Source organism: Rattus rattus, chromosome 8 (assembly GCF_011064425.1).
Source record: "Rattus rattus isolate New Zealand chromosome 8, Rrattus_CSIRO_v1, whole genome shotgun sequence".
In the NCBI taxonomy this organism is placed as follows: Eukaryota; Metazoa; Chordata; class Mammalia; order Rodentia; family Muridae; genus Rattus; species Rattus rattus.
Window position 1 is genome coordinate 56970749 of NC_046161.1, and position 27867 is coordinate 56998615.

The 27867-nt window shown below is 47.8% G+C and overlaps 1 protein-coding gene and 1 long non-coding RNA gene across 2 annotated transcripts in view; one reads left to right on the top strand and one right to left on the bottom strand.

Moving 5' to 3' along the window:
- The window catches only part of Itga11 (integrin subunit alpha 11), a 106930-nt gene that overhangs the window by 71263 nt on the left and 7800 nt on the right, over positions 1–27867 (bottom strand). The window contains exon 2 of the mRNA XM_032910844.1: positions 18940–19051. Coding sequence (XP_032766735.1) covers positions 18940–19051 — 112 coding nt within the window. The remainder of the gene's footprint in view (positions 1–18939; positions 19052–27867) is intronic.
- LOC116907720 lies at positions 6252–7508 on the top strand. The gene is made up of 2 exons (XR_004388839.1): positions 6252–6335; positions 6903–7508. It is a non-coding gene; the product is annotated as an uncharacterized LOC116907720 (long non-coding RNA).

Consider the following 27867-nt stretch of genomic DNA (forward strand, 5'->3'; position numbering starts at 1 on the left):
CTGACCTTGAATTTTAATCCTCCTGTCTCTACTTCCAAGTGTTGGAATTACAGGCATGTACTACAACACCCGATATTTATGGTTATGGGGATGAGACCCAGAGTTTCCTGTGTGCTAGGCAAGCACTCTACTCCTTAGGCTTCATCCCTAGGCTTCATCCCTAGTCCTAGTTCACAATGACCCCACAGAAGACAGACACACACACACACACACACACACACACACACACACACACACACAGAGAGAGAGAGAGAGAGAGAGAGAGAGAGAGAGAGAGAGAGAGAGAAGAGAACTCATATTTGAAGTTTCCAGAAACTACTAGAGATGCTAAGTTAGCTGGAAGTTCATGAAGACTCAACATGTGTAGGCCTCCTCCTTTGTCCCGGACCCTCCTTGAGAAGCAGAGGGGTGGGTACAGGTCCAGTGTAGTGTCAGAGCAGAGATGCTGGCTATGATGCATCCTTCAAACACTTTTTGACTCAAAGCTCAGATTCTCTTCATTTCCCCCCTCCAGATCATGATGAATGAATATTCTTTTAAAAATTACTTATTTTATGTATGAGTGTTCTGGGGCTGGAGAAATGGCTCAGTGGTTAAGAGCAGTGACTGCTCTTCCAGAGGTCCTAAGTTCAATTCCCAGCAACCACATGGTGGCTCACAACCATCTGTAATGAGATCAGATGCCCTCTTCTGGTGTGTCTGAGGACAGCTACAGTGTGCGCATATATAGTAGATAAATCTTTTAAAGCAAAGTGTTCTGCTTGCACGTGTGTCTGATCACTTGAGTGCTTTGTATCCATGGGGGCCAGATGATTGGATCCCCTGGAGCTGGATTTATAGATGGCTGTGAGCTGCCATGTTGGTGTTAGAAAACAAACCCAGGTCTGCAAGAACAAGTGCTCTTAACCACTGAGCCATTTCTCCAGCCTTGCAACTGGCCATTCTTATAGAATGTATCTTAGCTTGAGGAGCCCTAAAGAAAGAAAAGGGCTACATAGTCACTTGAACCTTTACTAGTGAGTAAAGTCTGTTGTTACACATTTGAAAATGCCCTCATCTTGCATTTCAGAGTTGTGAGCTCTGCAGTTGGGAAGGGGCAGAGCACAAGAAAGAGAGGAGCTGCAGCCACAGGCTGTGCTGTCTGCTGTGGGCCAGGCCTGCCCTCCTCTTACCCACCTCCTTTCTTGCTTTCACTGTGGCTGATCCTTCCCTACTCGGCAGGGAAAAGGGATCTCAGTGTGTCCTACACAGGGACCATGGTCCCAGAACCCCATCTAAGATGTCTAGCTTTGTGTTTCCCTGAGGTTTAGTATGGTTCTCACTCAGACTTCTAGAGTCCTCTTCCTCCTTCGTTCCCCTCTGTGAGCTTGAGTCTCACCCTGAAGCTGCAAAGACCACACGAGGAAAGCCCTGCCCGTGGGGCTCACACTCTTTCTCTCCCTCTTTCCATCCACCTCTGTTTCCATCTCCCTTTTTCCACTTCTCCTAATTGGTTTTTCTTACAACGCTCTTTCCAGGTGGCTCCGTGCTACTGTGTCTGTCTGATTCATGGCAGCAGAACAAGGAGGGAAACATTCCAGCGGTTAGGGATAGACTTCAGAACTCAAGAGAAAAACCACAGCCAGCTCTGTTCAGAAACAAACATGGTACCGCTGGCCATGCGTGGAAGGAGGCATGGAGAGAGGCTAAAAGCACCAAGATCTTGGTTGTGTTGCAGTCAGGGGTAGTTCAAAGGAAGCATCCTCTCTAAGCCTGGGGAAAACCCTGGTTTCATTAATGGAGTTGATTATCACTAAGATTAGTGAGGAAGACATTTATGCCTCATCAGTGTGGTAAAATTGTATACAACCTTTGAAAATGTGGCTGCTTTCTGACTGTCAAGAAAAGGTCAGTGTTTGTTTGTTTGTTGTTTTCTTGTGGTGCAGCCTGCTGATGGGAAGTTCACACTGCTGGTCAGTCACACCTATGGTGAACCCACAGAATCAGTAGCAGAATCACGAGGGGCCAACCTGTGCCCTCTGGTGCCAGTTAGGATAGATGAAGCTAAAATTGTAAGGAGCCATGAAAACGGACTGTGACGTATGGCATGGTGGCACACCTGTAATCCTGGCACTTGGGAGGCAGAGACAGGTGGATCTCTAAGAGTTTCAGGCAAGCCAGGACTACATAGTGGGACCATGTCTCAAAAACACCCCCTCCTCAAACTGACTCTAGCCGTTCCTTAGTGTTCATGGGAAATTGGCTCCAGGACTCCATGGACACTAAAATCTGCAGCTGCTCAGATTCCTACATAAAATGGCTCGAGGCGGGGCCTGACAAGACAGCTCAGTGGTAAGAATGCCACAGAAGCAGTGGGACCTGAATAAAAAGCTGGGTGTGTCCATGTGTCCATGTAACCCCAGTGCTGTGTGGGATGGGAGCTGAGACAGGAGAGTTGCTGCAGTTTGCTGGCTGCTAGCTTACCTCCAGGTTCAATGAGAGGCCCTGTCTTGACAGAATAAGGTAGAGAATGAGAGAGCAGGAACCTAATGTCCTCTGTCTCTACAAGTGCATGCACAGGCGCATGCATATCCATGACACGTGTGCATACAACACACACACATACGCACGCACACACACACGCACATGCACACACAATGACTTAGCGTTTGCATAGAACCTCATATACTTTAAGCCACCTCTAGGCTAGTCAAATCAAATAGCTATTTAAATGGCTACTGTGATGTATGACTTAGAGAATAATGATAAGGAAGCAACCCGGGCATGCTCAGTAGAGACACTCTTTTGTTATTGGGTTTGCAGATCTGGGACTCACAGACATGGAGGGCGGAGTGTACCAGCCTTGAAATCATAGGGATCTGTTTTGAAGGCGAAGTAGGTTTCATTCTGATCTTATTCTCTTGCTCACGTAAGACGCTCCCTTTGTCTGTCTTGCATTGGACTTAGTAGGAGGTTGGGAGTCACAGATGGGTGGTGTAGGCTTTGGGGAAGAGGGTAGGGTGAGGAGGCTTCAGGTCACTGTGCAGGGGTGAGGAGAGGTAGAGAACAGGACCAGGCAGGCCAAGAAGATGCTGAGTTGGCAGTTCTCCCTGGCTTCCCTGAACTGACCAAAGCCCGTTTATTTTCTCTCTTGGAGGTTAGTAACCAGGAGGCTTCCCTTCAGTGTTTGCACTCCCAAGACCGTGTTTCTTTTTCCCCCACAACGCACACTGCTTGGCTCCCTGCCTTTCAGAGTTCAGCACTGAGAACCTTCGCTGTTTGTAAGATGCCCTTGGCTCCAGCTCTGCGGTTGACTCTGTGAAGAACTACCGAAGCCATCACTCACGTACTTCAAGTCCTGGCACTTTCCTGCATTGATTTAGAACTAAAAACATAAATAAATAAGGGGACAGCAGGGGAAGAAATGACTTGGGGGCTTGAAAGAGCCTTGAGAGCTGCTAGCTGGCTGGCTGTCACATCTACACATACACACACACACACACACACACACACACACACACACACACACACGGCTCCTGAGTTTGTACTGGGTTCTGGGGCTGGCAGCCCCCTCCCCCCTCCCTGTATCACCTCTCAAGGTTGCTGCCTGTCATTTGGAGGCATAAGGTGCTCCCAACCCCTTCAACGAGGACAACTGCCTGGCCTTCTACTCCCCTCACTGAGCCTCCCACAATCCCCTCTTGCCTTGCTCGCCTGCCTGCCATGCCAGGGCCTGCCTGGTGGCTTGGCCTGGGGCCTAAGCCAGCATTTCCCTAGAATATGGTTTTCCCCTTCTCTTTGGCCCTTACACAGTGGATGTCATCCTACCCACCAGCTTTGCCTCTACCGTGATTTATCCTCAAACCAGAATGAGTCAGGGTGTGGATTTTTGATTTGTTCCAAGGGAAAATAGCGGACGGCATTTCTGCTCCACGGGGTTGGGAGCCTGCTCTGGGGGGCCTGAGTTGGGGAAGAAGACACATAGTTTTTCAGAGAGATTCCCACAGCATGAAGGTCAAGCCTGCTCTAGGCCTGTCCCCGAGGAAGAACAACAGATTGACGACCTGTCATTCTGCCCTTTCCTTGAAGCCCCTGTCTGCTCCCCTCAGGAAAGGAACAATGAAGGAGACAAACTCTCTCGGTGATTGCTCTGTGATAGACATTTACATCATCTCCTCTGCCTTCCTTCACAAGGATGCTCTCCAAGTTGCATCCCTGGACCCTTTTGTTGGATAAAGGGACTGGTACAGAAAACGGCTGTGACCTGTTCAAGTCTCATGGCTTGGAAAGTGGGAGCAGCATATGACCCAAGCTGTCCTTGAACTTACTAAGTAGCCAAGAATAACCCTTTGATCCTCTTGTCTCCACTTCCCAAGTGCAGGGGTTACAGGAGTGGGCCATCATGCCAAGTTTATACAGTTCGAGGAATTGAACCCAGGACCTTGTGCATGGTAGGCACAACTGAGCCAGCATCCCTGCCCCACTGGTGCGACTTTGAAGACTAGATGGGAGTGTTCTCAGTGTCCTCCCTCAGTGAGCCTCTGGGACTATACGGAGAGTCCTAGGGCAATACAAGCTTACAAGTAAGGAGCTGTGGAAAGTCCTAGGAGAGGACCTGTGTCTTGTTCTGGATGGGTACTATCTAGGGCATCCTGTGCTCTGGGACCCAGGATGCTAGGTGAACTAACTGCCTCTAGTAGGTCTCATCTAAGTGCTCACTAGTCAGGTGGAGCTGTCCCAGGATGGAGATGCTGCCCGGGGCTGGCAGCTGGACATGTGTTTCAGCCCTCGCTCTCCCACTGACTTGTCATGGGACTTGGTTTAATATTGTTCTACCCCGAGCCTCGGCTTCCTCATTTTTGAAGTAAGGAGGTTGGGAGGACCTTTCAGACCATCCTCTATGTAAGGTAGAACTGACACAGGGCACAGCAACCTTGAAGGCCCACCCATGGTTCCGTGTGGTCCATCTGGGCATCCTACGGGATGCTCCTAGCCCTGGACGACCCCGAACTCATCTCTGCTTCTGAGAACTGTCCTTGGAGGACATTGCAATGGTGGCCCTGCTTTCAGGATGAGGAGCTGTCTGCTCTGCCTGGCATCTCCATAGCACAAGACACCATGCCTGATAGGACTCTGAGGAGAGACTAGGGTGTGTTCTACTTTTTTTTTTTTTCCTGTCACAGTGATGAAATACTCTGACCAAAAGCAAGGGTTTATTTAGCTTATAACTCCCGGTCACAATGTTTTACTGAGAGAAGTTAAGGCAGAATCAAAGCAGGGGCTTGAAGCAGGGTCCGTGGAAGAATGCCTCTCACTAGTTCACTCTCTTCCTTGCTCAGTTTGCTTTTTATACAGCCCAGGATCGCATGCCTGAGGTGGGGGGGGTGAGGTTCACAGTGGTCTGAGCCCTCCTGAGTCAATCAGCCATCAAGACAACACCCCACTGGCAAGCCCACAGGCAAATCTTCAGTTGAGGGTCCCTCTTCCCTAGTGACTCTAGGTTGTGTTGAGTTTGTCTGTTTAGATTTATTTGTTTCGGTTTATGTATGTGTATATGTGAGACTGCACGAGTTTCCGTGCACCACATGCATGTGAGTCCCGGTGGAGGTTAGAGGGTGTGAATAGTGTTACAGTTGGTTGTGAAGCGCCTGATATGGGTGCTGGGAACCTGGGTCCTCTGCAAAGCAGGGAGCACTCTTAACCATCGAGTCATCTCTTCAGCCCTGCTCGTCCCGTTGATAATAAAACCTAAGCAGAAGGCGTTAGTGGCCTGAGCGAGTATTTCAGCCCTCATCATCTTAGGACCACCTCGTGATGGCCCGCTTCTGGTGGAGGTGATGGTGAGCACGGTGGCCAGATCGTGCATGGTGCACCTCACTCCAAACTCTGCAGGTGTCTGGGTCGCACCCTCCCCCTCCTCAATCCCCCTGTAAGACGCGCAGTCTCATGTCTCTTGAAGCTCCTGACCACATAGCCCAGTTAAATGGTTGCCAGAACACCCTGATCAGAAGGCTGGGACTTGAGATTGGGTGAGTAAAGCCGTGCGCTCTGACCCAGGCCCACCACTTGTTCTCTCCCCTTAGAAGTTTCTACCCTCTAGAGTAGACTGAATTTAGGAACCAACCCAAGGTAACTCCTGAAGAGACTGCACCTCACCGGTTTCCCACACAGTCTCCACCCACTCACTTTCTGCTGTTCTCTCTGTTGTCTAGGATCTTCCCTGTCTTTTGCCCTCTCGTATGCGCATGCGCACAAGCACAGGGCCTCCCTCTTTCCCACCAGGGCTCTTGTTCACCCAGGGAATGTTCCAGGTTCTGGGAAGCTCAGCTTTGGCACCTTCTCTCCCTGTCCTTAAGGTAAGAGTTGAGTTGTTGAGATATTGATGGCTTCCTAGGAAAGCGGGGGGGGGGGGCAGGAGGGAGGTATTTTCCTTTTGCTTGGTACCCTGCAACCTCTATCCTGGCCCCAATAGAGATTTGGGTGAGGGAGAAAAGAAGAGAGAGATTGAGGGGGTATGGTGGGGAGAACAGGGGTTGCAGGGAGGTGAAGGAAGGTGAGAAAAGGGGAAGGAGGATAAGAAGGAGGGGCCAGATGAGAACAGGGGAAGGGGAGGAGGGAGACAAGGCAAGTGAGGGAAGAAGATGGGGAGGGGAGACAAGGAGGGGAAGGGCGAGGGTGGCAGGGTGGGAATCAGGAAGATGTTTTGACATTAAAATCCCATCCTCCTCTGATTCCTCCACCACTTTTTCCTGCCATGTTTGAAACTGATTCTTTCAAATGAACCTCAAACGAATGAACCCCAAGCCTTTTCGTGCATCCTTCTCTAGGTACCTGTGAGCTGGAATCTGTGTTCCTTGAGCACGCCTGTCTCTTCCTAGCTGGGCTTGGCCCCTCCCTCTTCCCCCTTTATCTTTTTAATACAGGAATCCCCAGCCCTGGCTCTCCCAAAACCAGATCTGGGCCCCAATAATAAGACGTGGACGGCCATCTGAGCACCGTGTTCGCCTCGCTCTGCTCCCCAATGGCAGAAGCGATCAGATGTGACTGGTTGGTTCACACTCTATGCCTTCTGTACCGTGATGTGTTTTCCCCTCTCTCTGGAAGTCTAAATAAGCCCTTCCTGCCTTCAATTGCTCTGCCATGTGTTTCGTCCTAGAATTGAAATGTAACTCACACACACACACACACGCAGGCAGCTTACCCTGGCCTTGTGTCTCAAAGTCTAACAGTGTCTCCTTTAGCGGAATGTTCTGCCTTATAGAGAGCTGAGGGGCAGAGCTTCAAGCACAAACTGGGACCTTATGGGGCCCAGCTCTCTTTCTTCCCAGCATCAGGAGGCTTCCTGCTCCGGAGGACACAGGCAGGGGCTTCTGCAGACCGGCGCTGGAGCATGGGGACATCAAATGGTCTTAATCACTTCAATGTAAACGAGCTCAAGTCATGTGGATTGAATTTCTCTGAAAATACACAAGGGCTTAAAGAGCAGAGACAGAGAACACTCAGTCCCTGAGGAATTTGTTTTCTCTTTCCTTTCTGTGTGCCGTGAGTGTTGTTATTGTTGCTGAGCCTGAAGCATGTCAGAAACGGTTCAAGATGCCCGCAGCATCCCTGGGATGCTCAGCAGAGCCCAAGGAGGCTTCTGAGTTGGGCATGGTAGGAAAAGGTGAAGGATTAAGAATTAAAGCCACTGGCCACCCCACCAGACCTTCCCTTGACCTCTTAGTCAGGTTACTGTGTCCCTGATGCCCCATGAGGCTCCAGCAGGATGGCCCAGGCCTCCTTGTGGGAACCCAAAGTGGGTGGCACTGGGCCAGTTCTTCCCCTGGGACACACTGGTGTCTGGGAGTGACGCTTTCCCCTCTGGTGGCATCTCCTTGTTCTAGATTCATGATGTGGTGTAGAAGGTGAGCTTCCGAGGCCCATCTCGATGCTGGAGGCTACCGGGGAGCAATTTGAGTTACACAGATCCTCTGACCCAGGGGGCAGCCTGTGAGTATGAGCTCTGCCCAGGGTGCACAGGACTTCCCAAGCCTCAGCCACTGTCTTGATTTCAGAATTCCCTGCCTCCAGCTGCAAGTCACTTCCTGCTTTATGAAACACGTGTGAACTTGCACTTACAGTGCTCTTTAACCTTGCTCAACACGCCCAGATGGAGCGGGGGAGGGTCCAGTCTCATTTGGCGTGTGAGTGAACAGAGGTTCGGTAAGGTTGAGTCTTCCAAGGCCTGTCTCCAAGTGGCAGAGCTCTGAGCTTCAAATCCTCTCTTGTCCCTCTTTGAGGTGCCCCCTGACGGCCACATCAACACCTGCCACTGAGGCATGCATAGTGATCAACCAGTGTTCTCCCTGGAGAGACTGCCATCAGTCTCTCACCCTGAGATCAACACCCATGGGTCCTCTCTGTGAATAAAACTCCCAGAAAAAGCTGCAAGGTGAGAAAAGCATCGGGTGTGTGTGTGTGTGTGTGTGTGTGTGTGTGTGTGTGTGTGTGTGTGTGAGAGAGAGAGAGAGAGAGAGAGAGAGAGAGAGGAGGAGCAGAGAAAGGAATGTGGCGGTCAGTCATGATTGCCACCTTGATGTGGCTTAGCGTCACCATGGGAACAAATCTCTGGCCATGCCTGTGAGGCATGATCTAGATTCGGTTAATGGAGGTGTCAAGACCCACCCTGAATGTGGGTGGCACCACTCCATGGGCTGGGACCCCGACTGCAGTAAAAGCAAAGAGGGAGCTAGCTGTAGCACTTGCCTTTCTGCTTCCTGAGTAAATGCAGTGGACCCGCTGCCCCTGATGCCCCTGCAGTGCTGGGCTGTGCTCTCCAGCTGTGAGCCAAAATAAACGCTCCATTCCTTCCTGAAAGTGCGCTTCTCAGGTATTGGTCACAGCAACAAGACAAATGGCTGACACAAGTAGCATAGTAAACGAGGTTCCTATCATTGGGGACAGGATCCCCTGAAAGGCCCAGGGTGCCGCGGTCCACCTCACAGGTCCTGCAGCTTCCCAAGTCTCCAAGGCTGCTCTCTCCGCTTCTCTAAGCTCAGCAGGAGCAGTAAATAAGCTCAGGTGTAGGGGCTCCAGTGGGTGTGGCCTTGTCCATTCCTCCCGGGGCGCACACTCCGGTCACGCTCAGGTCAGCCAAAGCGTCTAAGAAGCCAAGGCGTCTCGTGACCTCAGAGGCGTCTTCTGCTCAGAGGCCTTCCAGAGACCCTGCCCAAGGCTCCCCATTTTAGAACCTGGCTGGGTTTCTGCCTTGAGGAAGGTGCTGTGCTGGCTGCTCTCGGGTTGCAGGGATTCGATGCAATCTCATCGTGGACAGGAGACATCAGGAGGAAAGACTCCCTTGGTACCTTGGAAGTCAAAGTCTGAGGGAGAGCCTCAGGAGGGAAGGGTCATTCCAGGACAGGAAAAAGCTCCAGAGAGCCCTCATGGAGAGATGGAGAAAGTAACCCACAAGATGGGTATAAACGCTACCAGGTCATCTTGCATCTTGTATTGTTTTCAATCATTTGAGTCATTGCCTCCTCAGTGGGTCTAAGGCTTACTCCAGAGTGAAACCATGCATTTAGAATTCCAGTACTGTGCAGAGCCTGTAAACTTATTAACAGATGTTTAACACTATTGGTCAAAATAAGTTCTATCTTGAAAGCATTTTTTTTTTTTTGAGACTTGGTTTTATGTAGTCCAGGCTGGCTTCAGATTATATAGCCAAGGACAGCCTTGAACTTCTGATCCGCTTGCTTCTACCTCTTGAGTGCTGACAGTACAGGTGCCACCATAGCCAGTTAATGCGGTGCTGGGGATCGAACCCATGACTTCGTGCTTTATCAACCAACTCCTCAACTCAACCTCTTGTGTATACTGGCATGCGTGTGTGTTGATGTATGCATGTGTACAAAGGCATATGTGTGTGGTTGTATAGGCATGTGTAGTGTATGAGTATGCATATTTGTATGTGTGTATATGTGTATATGTGCATATGTATGTGTGTGATGTATACATGTGTGCAAAGGCATGTGTGGGTGTGGTTGTATATGCATGTGTGGTATGTGTGCATGTATGTATGCATGTGCACACTCATGCATTTGTATGCATGTGTGTGTACATGTGTGCTCTCATGCATGTGTGTACGTGTGTGTGTGTGTGTTAGTGTGTGTGTGCATGTAGAGGTTGATGTTTAGTGCTTACCCCATCAGTTTCCACCTTATTCCTTGAGACAAGGTGTCTCCCTAACCTGGACTCAGTAACTAGGCAAGACTGGCTGACCATGAGCTCCCTCAGCACTAGGATTGTCTGTATCTGCCCTCATGACCAGCTTTTTATGTGGGTGCTGGGGGTACAGGCTCAGTTCCTCAAGCTTGCACAGCAGTCAGTTATTGACTGATCTACCTCCCCAGTTCCTCAACCTTGCTTTTTTCTGTCTTTCATACCTTGTAAAGAATATGTATACTGGGCAGCTGGAGAGACCTCAGTGGCTAAGAATTCTTACTGCTCTTCTAGAAGACCCAAGTTCTGTTCCTGGCATCACATCAGGTGACTTACAGCTCCCTGTAACTCCAGCTCCAAGGGGATCTGATACCTCTGACCTCCGCAGGCGCCTTCACTGACATCATATCTGACTCCCCCCACCATGTAAACACAAAGACATAATTAAAATGATAAAGACGAAGTTAAAAAAAAAGAATATGTATACAGGACTAGGATGGTGTAGCCTTGTCTAGCATCATGAATCCTTAGCATTACAAAAAAATAAAAAGCCTTGAAGAAAAGAGTACAGATGTCCTGCTCCTCTGTGGCCAGTGAAGAGAGGCTTAAGTAGCTGAATTTGAGCAGGGAATATGTCACTGACTCCGCAAAGAATTATGGCCCTGCTTGAGAAAAAAGATGCTATAAAAAGGAAAATACAGACATCAGAAAGACAAGACATCTCCATAGGTGCTGCAAAGTCAGGAGGCCGTGGACCACCATTTAAATTGGCAGGGCCATCTAAATGGCTCAGCGGGTAAAGGCGCGTGCAACTAAGCCTCATGACTTGAGTTCTATCCTTAGAGTCCAGTCGATGGGAGGAAAGAACCCATTCCTGAAAGCGGTCGTCTCACCTCCATGCTTGAACTGTGGTACATCACAGTTGGACACGCCCACCCACACACGTGCATGCATGATAAAACAATACAAATGTAACAGGAAGAAATATTAAGATGATGGGAGAAAAACTGCCCGGAAGATACGTTTGAGGAATCCGGGTGAAATAAAGTTTATTTGAGACATAGGAACAAACATCAAGTCCAATGCAATGCTCAAAGCTTAGAGACAGGAGCGCTGACGCTGTTGTCTCCTATTTTCTATAAAGAAAATTATTCCAAACACCGGCACAGCATTGTGTGAAGATAAGGAAGAGCCGCAGAACAGTGGCTTACTCAAATGAGTAAGCAGATAGGACGCTGACAGTTAATGGCCTTGTGGAACTTACAACTGTGCAAAGGTAAAAATCTATGACAGAAATGGTGCAAGGGACAATGTTACTTAGGCAATGAATTTAAGATAGATCTTGGGTCAGCAAGATGGCTCAGTGGGTAAAGGTGCTTGCTGCCAAGCCTGACATACCAAGCTCCATCCCTGGAACCCACATGGGGGAAGCAGGGAAAAACCTCCTAATTAAAATCATAACTAGTTATATAATTATGATATAAAATATTAAGATATAACAAAAGATAGATAGTCTAATTGACCTCTGGCCTTCACATGCATGCCTTAGTGCCTCCTAACAAAAGCAAACAAATGTAATTGAAGAGATAGACCTTAGTAAGTCACTAATGCACATTTAAATGTCTAGGTTGAGCCATCAGGGGAGTAGCTCAGTGGCAGAATCCTGCCTAGCAGCTGTGAGACGCTGGACAGACATCAGCACTGGAAACAACAGGACAACAAATAACAGGAACAATGAAAGCCAGGAAGGAAAAAGACCACGAGACAAGCAGGTACATCACGTGAAGAGACTATGCTATCAATCCAACTATGTTCTATTAAATGTCCAATTAAAAGACAAGGCTTATCAGAATGGATTAAAACCTCATATGTCACTTAGAAGAGGAATGTTTCCATATAAAGACACAGCAGGCTGAAGACATGGCACACTGGATAAGCACACAAACTGCTCCTGCATAGGACCTGAGTTGGGTTTCCAGAGTCCACAATGGATGGCTCACAAATGCCTACAACTGTAGCTACAAGGGACCCAACGCCCTCTTCTGGCCTCTGCAGACAATTGCACTCATGTGTGTATACCCACACATAGACAGGCATACATGCATATACATAATTAAAGATTAAAAATAAATCTTCAAAACAAAGGTAAGGATACAGAAAGGTTGAAAGCAAAAGGATGTAAAAAAAAAAAACCACACAGGAATGTACCATAAGATAGCTATTGTACATTGATATATATATATATATATATATATATAAATATAAATAATACATGGATATATATACATTGATATATATGTGTGTGTGTAATAAATATGGAGTAGCAATATGATTACAATATAAAATGTTAAGATACAATGTAAGATTTATTAGGTGCTCTAGTTAGCTTTAACAGCCAATTTGTCTAGAATCACCAAAGGAGAGTCTCAACAGAGGGATTGCCAGATCACACTGACTGGTCTGTGGCCACATCTTGGGAAGTGGTTGTCTTGATTGTAAATTGATGAGGAGGGCCCAGTTCACTGTGGGCGGCACCATTCCCTGGGCTGGTGGGTCTCAGCTATACAAGAAAGCTGTCTTAGCATGAGCCTGAGAGTGGTTAGCAGGCAACGTTATCCCACAGTTTCTGCTGTTCTCCCTTGGCTGTGACTGAGTTCCCAGGTTGGAGGTGACACTGTGTGGAGTAATGAGAAGTTCTGACTTCTGGTTCTTGACCTGAATTCCCTCTGCCGGACCGTGACCTGGAAATAGCCAGGAAACTCTTTCCTCTCCAGGTTGTTTTTGGTTAGAGTCACAGCAACCAGGCAAAAATGGAGTATTAGGCTGTCATGCTAAATTGACATACCTAACTAATTTATATACCTAGTTAACAACTTCAAGAAATACAAAGCAAGGCTGACGGAACTAAGTGGTGACTTCCCGATGATAGCTGGAGATTTTAACACATATCTCAGAATCACGGAATTAGATCGAAAGACTCCCTACTCCAAACAAAGCCACCAAACACAAACAGTAAAGCTGTAGACACGAAAATAACGTGTCGATCCATGTCGATCTAATGGCATAGAGAGCAACACTTAACACAAACCAGAACAGGCATGGTAGTGCGTCCTTAGTGCCAGCACTTGGGAGGCAGAGGCAAGAGGATCTCTGTGAGATCAAGATCAGCCTGGTCTACAAATCGAATTCCAGGACTACCAGGGCTCTGTAAAACAGAGAAACCTTGGCTGGAAAAACCAAACCAAAATAAAACAAACAAAAACAAAGACAAGCAAACAACAAAAATCACAGAAGAGACTTAACAAATGACTTGGGAACTTATTAAAATAGATCATGTTGTGATTTATACAGCATGAGGCTGGAGAGGTGGCTCAGCAGTTCAGAGCACTGGCTGCTCTTCCAGAGGACCCAGTTTTGATTCCCAGCACCCACAAGGCAGCTCAGAGCTCTGTAACTTCAGTTCCTGGGGACCTAAAGCTCTTCTGGGCTTTATGGATACTGTGCATACACACAGCACATAGACATGCATACAGGTATACGTGTATCTTTAAAAAAAAAAATAAGTTTAAAAAATATAACGCCGCTTCTGATTACCAGGAATGAAGCTAGGATTCTGATAACCAGAAGATTGGCAAATATTTGGGAACTAAAGCAACACATTTCTCAACGACACACGGATCAAAAAAGGCATCAGATATTCATGTGATTGCAATGAAATTAAAACCATGAAAATATGAGATGCAGCTTAAGCAAAAGAGCATTACAGCCTTTATGTGTATTTTTTTCTGTGTGTAAAGGAAACCAACACCTTAAATACGAATCTAGGAAAGGACAAATTAACTCCCCAAAGGAGAGAAAGAAACAACTCATAACAAGTAAAAACCAGGGGTTGGGGATTTAGCTCAGTGGTAGAGCGCTTGCCTAGGAAGCGCAAGGCCCTGGGTTAGGTCCCAGCTCCGAAAAAAAGAACCAAAAAAAAAAAAAAAAAAAACAAGTAAAAACCAGTGAAAGAGAACAGATTGGGCAGAGGTCAGTAAAACCCCAAATCCAGGGGCTGGAGGAGCACTGGCTGCTCTCCTCAGGACCTGGGTTCAATTCCTCACAACCATATGACAGCTCATAACCATGTGTAACTCCAGCACCAGAGGATCTGACATCCTCACACAGACATATATGCAGGCAAAACACCAATGCACACAAAATAAAAAGAAACAAATATTTAAAAATCAAAACCCCAAAACCCAAATCTCTCCTTATAAAACTTTAATAAAATTGGCACTCCTATAGCAAGACACATTGTGACTAAGGGAGACAGACAGAGAAGCATGGAAATGAGGGAGACAAGCTATAGAACTCAAAGACCCAGAAAATATAAACAGGAGGCCAGTGATTGATACTTTGTTAGTAAAACTTGAATGAAACTGTCGAATCACTGGAGAAACACATTATCAATGCTAACACAAGCAACTGGGGATCTGCATGGACCATTTCTCTTTAGGAAGTTGAAAATCTGTTCACAGCAATGAGCAGAGTGAGAGACTTTAGAGCTCTGAGTTCTCAGTGAGATGGTTTTATCCCCCAGCCCAGCCCCTACCCATCAAACCTGAGGGTGTCTATTTGGAGGAGGAGATGGAAAGGTTATAAGAGGCAGATAGTGGATGACTCTAAGGAAACATCTCTCAAAGTACAAGGTTTCCAACTGCCTGTGTTAGTATTGCTAGAGTCTTTCTCAATGGGTGGCGGCACACGCCTTTAATCCCAGCATTCAAGGGGCAGAGGCAGGTGGATCTCTGAGTTTGAGGCCAGCCTGGTCTATAGATTCAGTTCCAGGGCTACACAGAGAGACCCTGTCTTGAAACACCAATAAGCAAACAAGCGGATGGATGGATGGATGGATACATACATACATACATACACACACACACACACACACACACACACACACATACATACATACATACATACATACGTACATAGATGATAGATAATGCGTTTCTCTATGTTAGCTCAAGAATTCAAGTTTGAATTCAAACTACAAAGAAGAAAAGGATAAAAAGAAAAGGAGAAGGAATGACAATGGCCAAAACAAAAACTCATAATTTAAAAGACTCAACCCATCAAAAAAAACCATACTAACAAAATATAGAAAAATTATATATGTCTCAATTCTTACAAGAAAGGAGCCTAGTCAAGCGGAATACTTACTTGTTGATAACATTAAAAACAAAAGAACATACTAACAAAATATAGAAAAATTACATATGTCTCAATTCTTACAAGAAAGGAGCCTAGTCAAGCGGAATACTTACTTGTTGATAACATTAAAAACAAAAGAAAAAATGGTGCCAGGGAGCTAGGGATCCAGCCCAGTTGGTAGAGTGCTTGCCGAGCACACACAAGTCCTAGGTTTGATTTCCAGTACCAGTTCCAAACACGGTGGGACACGCCTGCAGTCCTAGGACTCAGGAAGTGGAGGTGGGGGACCTGGCCATTCTTATATATAACAGATTTGAGGCCAGCTGACGAGGCTGTGTGAGACCCTGTCTAGAAAGGAAAAGAAGCCAGCCAAACACACACACCAATAAACAAAACCTCAGCAAACTGGAAATAGAAGAAATACTTCTTTAGTCTGGTGGCGTCTACAACCTACACACGAGTGAAGCACAGACACTATCCTAGTCCACCATTCTGTGCTCAGACATGCTCCGTATAAAGCCACCGCGTCTAACCAGCCTTGACCGGGCAGCTCTAGGCTCTGCAACGAGGCAGAACATAAACAGATTGGGCAGGAGTCAGTAAAACCCCAAATCCAGGGGCTATGGAGGTAGGAAAGAAGCAGCAGAGTGATCATGTGGGGTGACCTAAAGAGCCACAGGCAAGGACAGGATGAGCGGCTCGGTGTGCGAAGATGCTTGCCACACAGGACTGGCCGTTCAAGTTGGACGTCAGAACTCACTTCAAAGTGGAAGGAAAGAGCTGACCCCCCTCAAAGTTGTCTTCTCACCTCTGCACATGGTTGTGGCACGTCTCCAATAACACAACAACAGCAACAGCAACAACAACAGCAGCAGCAGCAGCAGCAACAACAACAACAACAACAACATAATAATAATAATAAATTTATAAAAAGGATCTACCAAGCTAACCAAGTTATTAGAAATGATAAAAGATTCAGTAAAGTTGTGAGATATAATGTACACAAAAATCAATTGCATTCTTCTGTAGCAGCATGACTAGAAAACAAAAACATCTCATTTCTAGCAGCTTAAGGTACAAATGTGTAGATATTAGCGTAATTAGCAATGATCAAGACTTTTACATTGAAAACTATGAGGAAAATTTTAAAAATAAATAAATTAAGGGATCAGGGCATTTGCTATTATAATGATTTCATTTATTCTCAAATTTACCCATACGTTTAGTATTGCTATAGTCAAAATATCAGCAAATGTCACTGGAGGAAAGTTGGCAGAAGGAAGAACACAGAGCTTAAAGATAGATGGAACAATCTCACCCAAAATGAACAAATGCAGAGAATTCACATGCCCGAGTTCAAAATTTATTTTTTTGAGACAGTCTTATGTTACCCAGGCTAGTCTCAAGCTTGCTTATGTAGCTGAGGATGCCCTCAAGTTCATGATCTTCCTACCTTTGCCCCTAATGCTGGAATTACAATGTGCACCACCACTCCTGGTTTCGGCGGTGCTGGGAACTGAACCCAGGGCTTTGTGCACAGTGGGCCAGCACTGTACCAACTGAGGTACATTTCCAGTTCCAGACAGAAGTTGCTGCTTCACTGATACAAGTTTAGATAAAGAGATAAAGGACACAAGACCTGACCGGAAACTTCACTAAATACAATGTCAGGATGCCCACCAACTTTATGAACTGGTTATGCAAGGCACCAGCACTACGCACAGTGGGAGTGATTACAATTAAAATGATACTACCGTGTGTTAGTGAGGCAGCGGGATGACTGGGGCTCTCTTACTTTATTAGAGAGTTTAAATAGTAAACCACTTTGAGGGGAAAAAATGCTTGGCAGATCCTCGTAATGTCAGTTATTTACCTACCCTTTATCTCTGCAACCTCAACCACCTTGGCACGCCAAGCAAAGGATAATGAATGCTCATTAAAAGACACGCCTAGCAGCAGAAGGAGGAGAGCAATGGCTCCATGTGAGCAGCCCACATTTGAAATAGTTCCAGAATCCATCAGTAGCACTATAGATCATAGTGACATAGGGATACCACGGAACTCCACAAGCAACGAAAAGGCATGCGGCGAAATGCTCAGGACCATGTGATAACCCAAATGCTCAGGACCATGTGATAACCTGCACAGGCACGGTTTTGAATTTAAAAAGCCGGGTGGAAATGAGTGCCTGCAAAATGACATCATCACCACATGCATGCACATGCATGTGTACACACACACACACACACACACACACACACAAAGCCTGGCTTAATGAATCTATGGCGAGAAGCACCAGTCATGGCTATCTGGAGGGGTGCTGACTCGGGAGGGGCACAAATGATCCTTTCGGGTGCTTGTGTGGTGTACGTCTACACTGGGAACTGACTGTTTGCATGCAGATGGGTAAAAACTTCACTGTACACCCAAGTTAATCCCAGCACTAGGTAAGCGAGACCTAAACAGAAAGATAAATAAGACAAAGAAGGAGGAGAGAATGGAGATGTAGGGAATAGGAAAAGGGGGAGGGAGAAGAGGAGGGGGAGGACAGGGACATGGAGGAAAAGTAGGAAGAGGAGGAGGAAGGAAGAAGAGGAGGAGGTGGAGGAGAAGGGAGAGGAAGAGCAAAAGGTAGCAGTGGAAGGGGAGGAAGGATAAAAGGAAGAGGGTTGTCTGGATTGGGAGACAGACACAGCAGGGGTGCAGGAGAAGGGGTCACAGGAGGACGGAGAGTCTACAGGAAGGTCCAGAGAACCGAGCAGTGAACGGTGTCACTGGAGAGAGTGCTGAGCAGAAGAAAGGGAGGGGAGTAGAAAGGTCAGAGGTGAGAGGGCAGGCAGGGGTCAGATTGGGGAGAGCAGGTGTGGGGCATCTGTGGCCAGCATTCACTGGGAAGGCTCTGAGAGTATCTGAAAGGCTAAGTACTTCTATCAGCTGAGCCGGCAGTGAGAATGATTGCATGAACTGTGCGGGTGTGTGAGGAACATGCTTGGGGGCAATGGAAACGTCCCTATGCTGACTGCTGGGGACGGTCAGGCAACCCAGTAAACTTAGTAAAATCACCAATGATTTGTACCCTTCTCACGATTAGATTCTATGATCGAGGAGGCTGTTGTATAACAAAGTTACTAAAATTCAGAGGTTAAAGCTTCCCCTCCTTCCTCAGCCTCCAACCCGCTGTCTCTATCTTGTGAGCAACCTCACCCCACCTTCAGATACCCTGCCACCTTCTGCGCTCTAAGCGGATGAGGACAGAGTTACCATCTCACGGTCCAGGCACCAAGGTTCTGAGGTGCCTCATCAGTGGCTCCCAGTGCCTGTTCCCTCTGTCATATAACCCCACCCCCATTTCACTGATGAGGCAATGAGAAGCCCGTGACGTTGGATGTTTGGGTCTCATGCATGCAGCCTATGGGATTTTGACCCGGTGGGATGGAGAGTAGATTCATAGGAATCAGAAAGCCTGGGAGATCCCGTCTGGGCAGCTGGTTGGCTGGAGGGTAGGACAGCAGGCACTGGTATGACACAGCCCTGGGCTAGGTGGCCCCCAGATCTGTCACTCACCACTTCTTGCCACTGATATCGTGCTGCTGTACTGTGTAGCCAAAGAAAGCAGCACTGGGACCAGCGATGACCCGGGGATTCCTGGTATCCATGTTGAAGGTGTCCGTGAATCCTGTGTGGGCACAGAAAAGAGAAACGGGTGAGTGTGCAGGATGCAGGTACTCCCTAGGGGTGTGTCTGGGCCCAGAGGCTGGGCTGTGAGGCAGGTGGGTGCCCTTGTCTTGGAGGAGTCCTTGTGTGAGATGATCGACTAGTCTCTAGGAGAACCCACAGTCTGACGGGAAAGGTACAAGAAGACCCTACCTTGAGAAGATACAGTTTCAACAGAGGACCATTTCTCTCATTGCTGGTACCTCAGCACTTGAGCCAAGGTCTTGCTAACATATAGTGGCTGACTGAATAACTAGAGACCAGGATTCTGGCAACGCCCACTACTTTTATGTTGCACCGTAGATTTCATAACCAGCCTTATGAGATGGACATCAGCACCTCTATGAGCTTAATCTGTGGGAACTTGCTCAGCAAGCAAGTTGGGGACAGGATCAAAGCGCTTGGGTCACCCTCTTTAAGGGCCAGACTTGGAGGACTGAGGAGCAAGAAGGCTGTATCAACCCAAAGAGGGTCCCCCTCTGCACCTCAGGTCTCACCCTGGGGTCTGATTACGGTGTCCTTCATGGAGTTCTGTCTAGAACTGTCTGCCCCTTCCCCCTGCCACCCTCACCCAGTCTCTTTGGGGAAGAGAGGAATAAATCTTGGCCACAGGAAAGAGACATTTAAGTTACCAGAATCCAGTTACAGCATTCATTACCCAAACCAAACTAACCAGAGGGTGGATTTTCTAAGAACAATGTTGAGCCTGTCCCCCTGACCTTGGCTTTCACCAATCTCTGGTCATTCTGAAATCCATGGCTTTCTTTCCCTGGTGGTGATGTGGGGGTGAGTATACCCTTCTCAAGGATTATTGACCTCAGATTCAAACAAAACAAAAATGTTTCTGATGAGACTCAGTAGGCTGGCTACAGGGATGCCAGGGAGGCTGGCTGGGCAGTGTGCCACTCTTCTGCCTCAAGTCTGGTGACAGAAGGAGAATCCACAGTTCCTTGATGATTCTCATTCTGTGGCCGATGGCAGTCCTGTTCTTTTTTCAGATTCTTATTTGGCTTTTGAAAACGACCCATTGGTCCCAAGGAATCAGAGCCGCAGACTCACGCTTGAATGTCACTTGGTAGACCAGTTCTCCAATCCACTTGGTGGAGACTAGGGTGGAGCTGCTGCCTCCCATCAGGTCTCCAGGGCTGAGGGTTATGGCCCAGTGTGACCCTGGCTGCTGTCAGCTCAGTGCTCCGAGATAGCGTAAGGAACGTGTGCTAGGTGTCCACACTTTCTTACCAGCTCACCTTGCTCTCCCAAATAGCTTCCCAGGGATTTTAGGAGAGGGTGCCCACCATCTCCGGTGAGAGTCAAGGGATTGGCTTGGTTGGCAAAGTGCTTGCTGTGCAAGGTTCAGAGGCAGATGTCGACAGTGAGTGATCTCCTGTCAGGTCTAAGATACTTCTGTAGAGCACGAGGATTCTTGCAAAGCACTTTGGGAGCTGTTCTTACTGGGTTTAAGACCCTTGATGTAAGTGAGCAAAGTAAAGCAACATAAGAGTGGGGTTTCCCCAAAGTTGCCAGCCTTTCTTCATGCCCCTCTTTATTCTGTGTGTGTGTATGTGTGTATGTGTGTGTATGTGCATGTATGCATACATGTATGCATGCATGTACATATGTGTCGATGCATATGTGTACATATGTGTGAGTGCATGTAGAGGTCATATGTTGTTTTGCACCTGCCTTTTCTACCTTTGGTTTAAGGCAGAGTCTCTCATTGGCCTGAAATTTCACCAGCTAGGCTGCAGTAGCTGGCTAGTGAGCCGTATGCATCTGCCTGTCTTTCCCATCTTGCCATCACTAGGATTACAAACATACACCACTCGTGTATTGTAGGATTACAATCACACACGGCTTCTGGGGGTTCAAACTCAGGTTCTCATGCTCGTGAGGCAAATCCTTTACCAACGGAGCCGGTTCACCTGCTTATTCTCTACCTCTTCTTTGGTGTGACTTTTTCTACAAATCTTCGCTTCAGAAAAGTGTCTGCTTGGGATCTATTCTGGGGGTTGGAATGCTTGGCTGCTAAGATACAAGGTCGTCAGAGTCCTCAGCCGCAGTGAGTGGGCCAACAGGCTTGTTTGTAAGTCAGTAGAGTTTGAAGAGATGCCAAGAGGAGTGTGGATAGGGTGGGGCGATCTGAGTTCTAATCTCAGCTTTGTTATACTTTGTCTGTCTTTCTCTCCATGGAGACTATTTCTGCTTCTCTATGCCTTCGGTACTGTGACATGAGCGGGTCCAGCCCCACACCGTAGGTGCATCTCCACATATATTAGTGGTTCTCTGGGGGAGACACAGCTGACTTCCAGTTGTCAGCGCATAAGCATCTGCCCTGAATCTCTGCAAACAATTGAGAATTGGAGACCAGGCAGCCAGGAAGAATGCAAGCTCATCTGAGTGTTGGCTAAACACATCTGGGAAGGGAAATCTCCAGGCAAAAAATGATAATATTTTGCATTCCCAAGCCAAGGGGAAGAATTAAGGGAAACCATCAGCTCCCACTCTGCACTATCCAGGCTTGGCTGTCCTCCACGTGTTTGCACCATGAAGACTTGGCCACAGACCGGAGCTTCTGAACACATCAGACACCAGAAAGATGGAGCACTGGTGGGTGACCAGGGAGAGCAGTCCTCTTTCCATATAAATCCTAGCTTCATCCCCAGAGCTGGATGGTGCTACTAAACCCTCAGTGGGTTCCAGAACAAGAGAGAGCAGGGCATCCTTGTGATGGTTCATACTGATTACTAACCTGATAGGATCTAGAACCATCTAGGAGACAAATCTCTGGATGTAAGGGATTATCTAGGTTATCACGATTGAGGTAGGAAGTTGTGCTCTAAATGTGGGTGGCACCATTCCCTAGGCTGGCATTCTGAACCACGTGAAAAGGAGAGAATGAGATGAGTACCAGGATTCATTGCACTCTACCTCCTGATTGTGGGTACAGTATGACCAGCTGCTACAGGCTCCTGCCCCATGGCGTACTGTACCCTCACACTGTGAGTGAGAATAAACTAGCTCTGGGCACCAGTCTCCTATCAGCCTAACCATTTCCAGTCCTGATGAAGTTGTTCTTCTTGAGTCCTTTGTGGAAATAACAAGTCACCATTACACAGTCTCCACCAGAACTCTTAACATCCTACAGCTGCCTACTAGGTTCCCTCAGGACCGTGTAGTGCTGGAGTGGCTAAGGAGTCTCTACACATCTTTAGGGATGTGACCATCTAGAGGGGGTGGGAAACAGTGATGGCTGGAGAGCAAGTGTCAAGGTCAAAGGCCCAGGAGTGGACTTCTGACTGAAACAGCTCCTTACAGGGCTGAGAGAAGGGTGTATGGGTACAGAATGGACAGCTCTTATGAGCTGAGATTGCTGTAGGAAGAGCGAGGCTGAGTGTAAGGAGTCTCTTCCCTGCTTTTACTGTTACTGGCTGTGTGGTCTTAAAGAAGCTATTAGGTCTCTCTGGGCACCATCAGGGTAACCATTTCCAGTTCTGATGATGTCCTGAGTCTGTGTGCTTCTCTGTCCTCATTTCCATATCATTCATCAGAGACGAGGAGCTTGCAGAACAGCCCTGGGAGCACCCCTGTTGGGGAGCCCTCCGGGGGGGGCAGCACCCTGTTGGGGAGTACCCCATGGGCAGACTGGTGGCTTTCCCCAGGAGTCTCCAGGGGTGTTACTTCTTTGCTAGCACTTGAGTCCGACACAAGTGTCCCTCAGCTTTAGGGCTCCTGTGAAGGTGAACTATACCCTCACCTCTGTGAGTGATTCAGCACCTAGCCTGGCCTGCTTGCTGTTAGAGTCAGGGGTGCAATGGAAACAGGTAGGGATGGTGTTGGCTTTGTGACAGCAAGTCCCTTCTTACCACAGGTCTTCTGTTCTATACAGTAAACTTGCCCACACTTGGGTCTTCCCAGGGGAGACACGAGCCCTTGTTTATTCTTGCAAAGTCCACCTTACACTTTCTACTTCAGTTAACTCAACAGTGTCACACTTCTTTAGCCAACAGTGCCTTTAGGGACCTCCAACCTCTGGCTCACTGTGCATTCTCCTTTGAAGGCAACATCATGGGGCCCACCGTCTAACTTTATATTCCTCCAGCCATTGGTATCAGTGGCCAGACATCATGTACTCTTTCTCTTTCTTTCTTTTTTTTAAAGGTTTATTTATTTATTTTATGCATATAAGTAACTGTAGCTGTCTTCAGACGCACCAGAAGAGGGCATCAGATCTCATTACAGATGGTTGTGAGCCACCATGTGGTTGCTGGGAATTGAACTCAGGACCTCTGGAAGAGCAGTCAGTGCTCTTAACCGCTGAGCCGTCTCTCCAGCCCTCTCTTTCTTTTCATGTCCCCTACTTCCTTCTATTCTCCCACCCCACCCTCCTCCTCTTCCTACTCCTTCTTCTCCCTCTTCTCCTGTTGAGAAGCAGGACAGAGGTGTTTCTTTGGGTAGGGCTTGTATAGGTTTCCTTCCCTTAGGCAGGTGCAGAACTCCATGCTCTAATAGAAATTGGGCTGTGTGCATGTGTGTGAACAGAATCAAGGGATTGGAATAAGGTGGGGGCATGATACACAGAGGAAGAAATGTCTTCTTCCAATTAAGTTCCGGGAAAAGGGTGAGGCTTAAGGGAGGAGGGTGTCTGGGTCAGTGCTGGGGGTAACCAGAGAATGGATGAGGGGGCTTAAGCCGAGGGGGAGGCTTCGTTGGAAAGGCGTTGCCTCTTGCACCTTGTATGAGCAACACCCCTGGCTCTAGAGGAATCCATAGGGACATTATCTCATTTGGGAAGCAGCAGGTCCCCAGGCCACACCCTTGCTGCTTCTGGCAGTCAGCATGCTTCTGGCCCTGAGCATGCCAGCAGGAAGTAGCAAATCCTGGTCCCTGGCTCTATATGGACACTATATGAGTTCCTAACGTGGAAAAAGACACCAGGTGTCTGAACACTCCCTCTCACAAATAATTAGAGGCTGGACCTCCTCACTCCAGAGTTGACAGGGCCTGCTTTGAGAGTCTGGAAGACTCCGAGGATCTGACAGAAGCTGGGAGGAGTGGAGAGTGAGCACACTGAGGGCATCACATGGCCCATTCACCTCATGCTCCTTCAGGGAGTTTCAGAGAAGGGTCACAAGACGGCTATTCCCCTGCCTCTGTCCTTCCTCAGCTTCTCATCTTAGCAAATGCTTACCTTCAGTCTGTCCATTCTCTTAGGGCCACAGTCTGTGCTAGAGCGACTACTTGCTATAGCCAATATGATCTCCCACAGCTCTCTAAAGCTCTTACAGACCTACATGAGGAAGACTTTTCAGGATGGGAAACAGCTAGGTGGAGGCTGGGCAGCCTGGGTGGAACTGAAATGCCTTTACCTGGGCTATGGAGAGCAGGAGTTTGCAGGCCAGGTGGACTGGTGGGGCTTGGGGGGGGGCAGGAGAAACACCCAGAGAGGCAGCAGAGAGGGAAGGGCCACCACGGCCCAGTCCATTTGGGGTAAGTCAGGAGTTTGCCAATGTGCTAGTTAAGCAGATGTCAAACTCATAGAAAACAGGCCTGGAGATTGGAAGCAGCAAACAGCATGCTGTAGTTGGCTGTAATTAACATGGTTTTCCCTCTCCACCCCAGAGAGCTGTCTGATCCCTGCAGAGGACACACACATGACCCCTGTCTGATGCCTGCAGAGGACACATGCATGGCCCCTTCAAGAATAAGGACCACAGATGGATGGAGGCCATGGTATCCTTCTTTCTGTCTTTTTTTTTACATTGTAATTTTTGTCATTTTATTATTATATCATGACTATAAGGTGTCTTTCTTTCTTACTACCACGTCTCCTCCTCTCTGGGTCCTGGATTTGGTCTGGACAGAACTCCATCTACAAGCTTTCAGAGCACCATGAAGAATACTGTAGTTTCATGCTCCGCTCTTCACACAGTGAGTGATCCAAAACAAAAACAAAGACTAAAGCCAGACTCAATCTGTAACTTTCTTGCTTAAAATCTTCTGGAACCCCAACCAGTACTCTTCACAGACACACAGACACACAGACATACAGACATACACAGACACATACATACAATACACACGGACACTTAGACACACATACGCAAGACACACACACAGACACACACATACAATATACACACAGACACACACATATAATACACACAGACAGACAGACACACAGACACACATACAAACACACAGATACATACACAATACACACAGACACACACACACACACAAACATACACATACAATACGTAGTCTAGACCATACACACACAGACACACACACAGACCTGGAAACTGTTCTTTTTACCTGGGACAATCTTCCCCAAGGTAACACTGCCCCCATCTCTTTCCATCTCTCTTTGTCTCTTTCTCTCTGTCTTTTATCTCTTTCTGTCTGTCTCTGTCTGTCTTTGTATGTATGTGTGCGTGTAGTGTACTGGTGTGTGTGCCTGAGTGTATGTGGAGGCTAGAGTGCAGCCTTAAATGCCCTTCCTTAGATGCTATACACCTTTCTTTTTGACAAGGGTCTCTCACCGACTAGGCTAGGCTGCTGCTAGGCAATCCTGGGATCCACCTGTCACTGGCTCACCAATCTGGGAACACCGTATGTATGCCCCATCTGACTTTCCAAATCTCCTTCATTTGTCACAAGGTCTGTTTCTTTTCATCTCCTTCATCTCATTTACTGTCTGTCTCTGTCTGTCTTCTCTAACTGTATGCTCTGAGCAAGCACTTGTCTAACTGGCCATGTGTGTGCAAGCCTTCTCTAACTGTGTGTGGAGGCTTGTCTAGTGCCATGCTTTAAATGCCCTTCCTTAGATGCTATACACCTTGCCTTTGACAAGGGTCTCTCACCGACTAGGCTAGGCTGCTGCTAGGCAATCCTGGGATCCACCTGTCACTGGCTCACCAGATCTGGGATTACAAGTATGTGTGCCCCAGCTACTGACTTGTAGAAATCAAATTGAAGCCTTCATAGTCACAAGGTAATGTTTCACTAACGAAGCCACCTCATCCCTTTCAGCAAGCATTTACTGAGCCATGCTCCAATCAAGCACTTCTCTGACTGAGCCCTGCTCCGAGCAAGCACTTCTCTGACTGAGTCATCTGCCAGCCCCTTTCCATGAGATGTTTGCTCCTCTGGTGGCTTCTTCTCAACACCAACTTTAAATGCCAAGCCTCTGAGATTTTTTTTGACCATCTTATGAAGAACCCATTTTTCTCCCTCATAGCATCTTCTTTACTTCCTTACCAGTCAAAAATGGCTGCAGTTCTCTACGGAGTTTATCATACTCAAGTTCACATTTAGTCATGATGCATTAGGAGTTTTAACACTGACCAGGGTGGGAAGACTTATACCAGGGTAATTGACGCCTGCTTCAAATAAAGATTCTACTCCAGGGCTGGGGAGGCAGCTCCCTCAGTAAAGCATTTGCCTCATAAACCTGAGTATCTTAGTTCAGACCCACAAAAATCACGAGAAAAAAAGCCAGGTGCTGTGGTGCTCGCCTGCTCTGGGAGGCAGAGCCCTGCAAACTTGTAGATCAGCTAGCCAAGTTCCAGGCCCATGAGAGACCCTGTCTCCGTCACGGCAGAAGGTGCCTGAGGACTGACGTGCAGGGTTGGCCTCCACATGTGCCATGCATTCACCACATCAATGCCCTCAGCTGTACACACACACACACACACACACACACACACACACACACACTCACTCACTCCATTTCATCCCAAGAGACAACATTAACTGATAAACATTTCACAGCTTCACAGCTTCACAGCTCAGAGCTGGAAGGGACTCTGCCCTTTCTCCGTTATCCTGAGCACCCAGGACAATGCTTGGCACACAGTAAGGGATTGTTTGAGAAGGAGGAAAGTAAGGATACACTTGTGAGACATAACCTCCCGATAGAGGTTACCGGGGCTATCGTAGCTACAACCTTAGGGTAGGGAGAAGCTTAGAGTGGTGAATTGGGCCCCGGAAGTCTTAGCTCCATTCCCAGTGGGGCTCTTTGTCTTGGTCCTCAATTTCCTTTCCTGAAAAGGTAACGTGCTGGACTAAGAGGCTGATCTCTAAGTCCTAGCATAGGGTTTAAAGAAACCCCTGCACTCTCACTCTGTGTCTCCACTCCTGAGGTCACTATGTAGCACAGCTGCCCGGTGCTGTTTGCACAGATGTAAGTGGGACAGTAGCCACCTCGACAGCTGCCCCGTGACCCCCTTTCCCTGACATACTAACCAGCCCTGAGAGCCTGGTTTCCAGTTCCTGGGCTTGGGTCTCATTTGCCTTGGGTGTGTAAATAAAAAGATCTGTGCATCCAAGATTAGCCTCAGTCAGGGAAGTGGGCAAAGCCGGGCAAACAGCAGAGCAAAGCTGGAAATGTGTAATTTGTGGCAGGGTTTTCCCTGGGACAAGAGGAAGGAGGGTAATGAGGGCTGCCGGCCACCCTGATCTGGTTCTTTGAATGTCAACTAAAAAAAGGAGTTGTGGGGGGCCCTTCCCTTCCAAGCCAGCAGGCTCACCCTGCAGTGGATGCCCACACCCATCTAGAAAGATCTCCAGCTGCGTAGGACTCAACGTAGGCCCACTAGATGCCACTGGCTTGCTTGCTGGGAGACTTCGAAGAGGGAAGTTTTGACTGCTTGAGGCTCTCGCGCATGTCCTTCTGGGTTTGGGTGTGGGTTAGGGGTTTTGTTTGTTTTTGTTTTTGTTTTGAGGCAGGGTTTCTCTGTATAACAACGTTGGCTGTCCTGGAACTTGCTTTGTAGA